This window comes from Belonocnema kinseyi, chromosome 8 (assembly GCF_010883055.1).
Source record: "Belonocnema kinseyi isolate 2016_QV_RU_SX_M_011 chromosome 8, B_treatae_v1, whole genome shotgun sequence".
In the NCBI taxonomy this organism is placed as follows: Eukaryota; Metazoa; Arthropoda; class Insecta; order Hymenoptera; family Cynipidae; genus Belonocnema; species Belonocnema kinseyi.
In genome coordinates this window covers 97,981,871-97,986,121 of record NC_046664.1, presented here as the reverse complement: position 1 = coordinate 97,986,121, position 4,251 = coordinate 97,981,871, and the positions used below count along the sequence as shown (strand labels likewise).

Here is a 4,251-nt window from a genome sequence, read left to right as displayed (position 1 = left end):
CCACCACCAAGTAAGTGTGTGGAGGGTGTGTAAAGGAATAGAGAAGGTGTAAGAAAAATGTAAACCCTTAGGGGACACATTAGAAGCTTCCACTCAAGTACATTGTTAAATTAAGTTTTTAAAAACAATTATCAAATTTTATGAACTCATAGCCAGAATTTTTTGTAAAATAATTGGTTTTTAATTCCGTGAAAAAGGCAACTCTTTATTAACAAATACATAAAATTATGAAAGTTGGTTTAAAAAACTATTGGTAATAATTACCATTGTATTGGCATTAAGATGTCCTTAAGTCCTTTAAATTGGTTAATTAACATTATTTAAACAGTTATCCGATCTTATTGAATGACCAAATATTTATTAACTTTTCTTAATTCAATTAAAAATTCTTTTTGTCCATAAATTGTTCAAACTGAGTGCAAATCAAGTGACGAACCGCTGTTAATTCCCACAAAACTATTTTAATAGTTGCTTCCTGTTTTGTAGCTATTTTTAACTGAATCCAAATATTTGTTGAAAACGGTAAACTTTAAAAGGCAAAATAAAAAAAAAGTGTTATTCTATAGAATTTTTTTTTAATCGCACATGAGAGTTTTTTGTGGAATTTTATTGAAATTAATTTTAAAAATACGTTCAAATCGGATGAGATTTGGGTCGTTTCAGTACAGAACTGGCTACCCAACAAAATCCGAATTTTTTAGCAGAGCAAAAAAACATTATGTAAAGTCGCAATACTATTTAAAGATAAGCGAGAAGTTCACCCCTAAGATGACGTGTTGGTGATTTAGGCGAACAAAATTTGATTACAAAAAGTTATCCAATTTCGAAGAAGTAGAGGTGTCAGTTACACTGACATTGGATTGCGATAAAAAATCTAATCTTTATTTTAAATAAAAAGTAAAAACTTTTTGTCGAGATATCAAGTTTCTGAATGAGGGTAAAAAAATGTGATCTAAGAAAACTTAGCCAATTCTGAGTTAATCGTCCACGAATTTTAAAAATACACTCTCAGAGGTTTTGAAAATCAGTTTTCGGTAGCGATTGAAAATCGAACATTCAATTTGTCCACGGATGTGATTTTTGATCCACTGTCGGGCGGTATTAAATAAAGGCGGTTCTCTTTGGGAGAATAGAAAATTGTGTGGCGGTCGCTATGGAAATAGAAGTGAATAAGTTTAGGAGGTATCTTATTCTTATTGTGGCATTTTAGACAGATGGAAAAATTGCACATTCAAAATAATAGAATAATCTTCACTTTTGTGCTGAAATCTGAAAATATTAATTTTTCTCTATTCTACGCTTATTACCGGGTATTAAATTAATTATGTTTCTGAAGTACAGTAAGTATGCCGAAAATGCAACAAAAATACAGCGCAGATGAAAATGCTACTCCCTTTTACGCGATTATTACGCATGAAATGTACGGGTTAATGCGCAAGTGAATTTCCCCACGTTTTTCATTTATAAAAATACTAGTAAAAATTAAAAAAATTTGAATTTGGTGTGAAGGTTTAGTGATATTAAAAAGCTGATATATTTTAAACTGTATTGTTTCTAAATTGACGTATAAATTAAATGTTTTTGTGATTCGTGATTACCGTGTCATAATTTTCTATAAAAATAATAACAACAAATGACACAATTACGAATTAAAGTTTTTAAACGCATCTCAGTTTGTTGACAAATAATCGATTGAAGCAATAACTAATGAAAGCCAGCTTTTTCTGAAAATAATAAGATATGTTATTTTTATGTTCTAAGAAATAAAGTTAATAACTCATATGTTCTTTTTATTAAAAATTTTTTCTTTTCACACTAACCCCGTTATCACACTATCTACTGTAAAATGGTCTTTCCTGGTCGTAACATTTTGTAGGTGAATAGATACTTTGATTTCATCATGGAAAAAAATTATCATACAAATATTTTTTTTATTTATTTGAAGGGAGAACCCCCTGTTCTTTTGACTGGAAATGGAGCCCCAATTTCACAAAAAATGGCCAGCCTTACGGCAGGGTCAAAAGGACCTATGCTTCTACAAGATTTTGTTTATTTGGACGAAATGGCACATTTTGATCGAGAAAGGATTCCAGAGCGAGTTGTTCACGCAAAAGGAGCAGGTAAATTAAACATAATAAAAGTCAATATAGTAAAAATATGAACATAGTAAAGGTAAATTCAAATCCCAAAAAATACTGGTATTTGAATTACTAATCAGAAAACGAGGCTATAAACAATGTCTTGACGAATTATTGCTACTATAAAAATATACCTTATTAGGTATTAAGTTACTTTGAATTATTGGATTAAATGTTAGAAATTTGAAGATAAGACTATTGTATCTTACGGTAAAAGTATATTTAGAAATAAAAATATATTTTGACTTAAAATCCATAAACGGATTGTTTTCCGGTGCCTAAGCTAATGATAACAACGTTAAAAAAGAATTTAAATATTTCTGTATATTTATTTTAATGATTTTTTTTCCTGCGGACAAAAGATAGATTAAACTGTAAAGTATCATTGACTTAACAGATAGTTAATATTAAATACTATTTGAAAGAAACTTAAAAGCAATTAAAATAGAAATCCAAAATCCTAATTCAGCGCTACCGCGGACGAATTTCCGAAGAGAAAAATGTTAACAGTATGAACATAGATTTTACTGAGTTCAAAGCTCTCGTGATACCAACGTTATTTGAGCCGAAGCTACAACTGTAATCCTTAAATTCTTCGGATTCAAGATTTACATTTTTAAATGATTCAAAATTCAGAAAATAGATAGCAGATTCGAATCTGATATTAAAGCCAAAAACTGACATGAGCAGTTTTCTTACCATACATAACATCTATAATAAAATTTGAAGCACAAGTCATTACACAAGAAACTGCGTAATATCGATTATATTATCGTAAGTATACATTATCTCTGAATAAAGTGTTTATTCTCGCTAGATTAGGAAAAATTTGATGAACCAGAATAGGATGATGAAGGTCAATAAATTTGATTAAATTTTAGTGATAAGTAAAATTCACTCATGCAAATACAAATTGCATTTAATCATTTTCGCAAATTGATTCCTCATACTATTAAAATTTTAATTGGGTGATTATCAATAAATCACGGTCAACATATATCTATTTACCATGGCTTAAGAAACCGAAACCAATTAGAAAAATTGACGCATGATATCTCATTATCGTGAAATAAAAGCCAATTGAAAAAATCTTGCACGTATTTGTAAATAATGTAATGTAAATAAAGGCTTTGAAATTATATTAACATCAAATTTAACTTTAAATTAACATATAGTGTTAGTAATAAGAATTTTAAATGGAGGCAGTAATTAGATAAATACCACTCTCTTTATGGTATCAACAAAATGCAAAATCATGAATTCATGAATCATATTTTACGCATTGTTGTACGGTTCCGATTGTTTTTAAATTATATATAAAAATCAAAATTGAAGAAAATTTAAAATGTAATAATTTACACTCCGCGCTGAAAGTTTGGGTACATAGATGACATTGGTGTTCAATGGTTATGCTAATGGCTAATAAAATAAAATTATCTAATGATTCTTTATGTACTTTTACAGATTTGGCGATTTGCGATGGATGAAATGTAACCAAAAAGTAATAATCTACAATTGTCCAACATCTATCATCAAATCACTTTTAAGCATTGATGTTTAAAAACAATTTTGAATATAAAAACCCTTCTTTAAAGTTGTTAGGTCATTTTTTCACGTTTAACCCATCCTCAAATTCGTAAAAGTGCATTAATAAATCTGCAGAATGTTTCAATAAAAGGTGCAGAATTTTCCCTTTAAAATGACCCCTAGGAATTTCAAAAGTTGTTGAATAATTTTGGAGATATTGGCGACTTAAAAAACTAGTCTGTCCCTACCATGACTATCTATCAACTTTATCTTTTGCATAAAGATATGTTTTACGTGTCTAATACAAGGAAAGACATTGCTAACTCTCATGAAAATACTCATTAGAACGTTGCTATTAAAATTCTTAAAAAATAGTAATTTTGGACAAAAAATGTTAGCGTTTCTACGTCATTTTCCGAAAAAAATGACACTAAAGACACTGTTTCATCATAATTGGCAGCTAATGCCATTATTTCTTTACTAAGTTACTACGAGGGTGGATCAAATATAAACCGGAATTTTACAAATACTTTTCTTAGCCAATCGCAAGCACTCTCACAGTGTAGGTTCTTGTAATGTAGTGTAT

The 4,251-nt window shown here is 29.1% G+C and overlaps 1 protein-coding gene across 1 annotated transcript in view; it reads left to right on the top strand.

The window, feature by feature from the left end:
- The window catches only part of LOC117177787 (catalase-like), a 19,587-nt gene that overhangs the window by 8,217 nt on the left and 7,119 nt on the right, over positions 1–4,251 (top strand). The window contains exon 2 of the mRNA XM_033368710.1: positions 1,946–2,120. Within this exon, the coding sequence (XP_033224601.1) occupies positions 1,946–2,120 (175 nt within the window). The remainder of the gene's footprint in view (positions 1–1,945; positions 2,121–4,251) is intronic.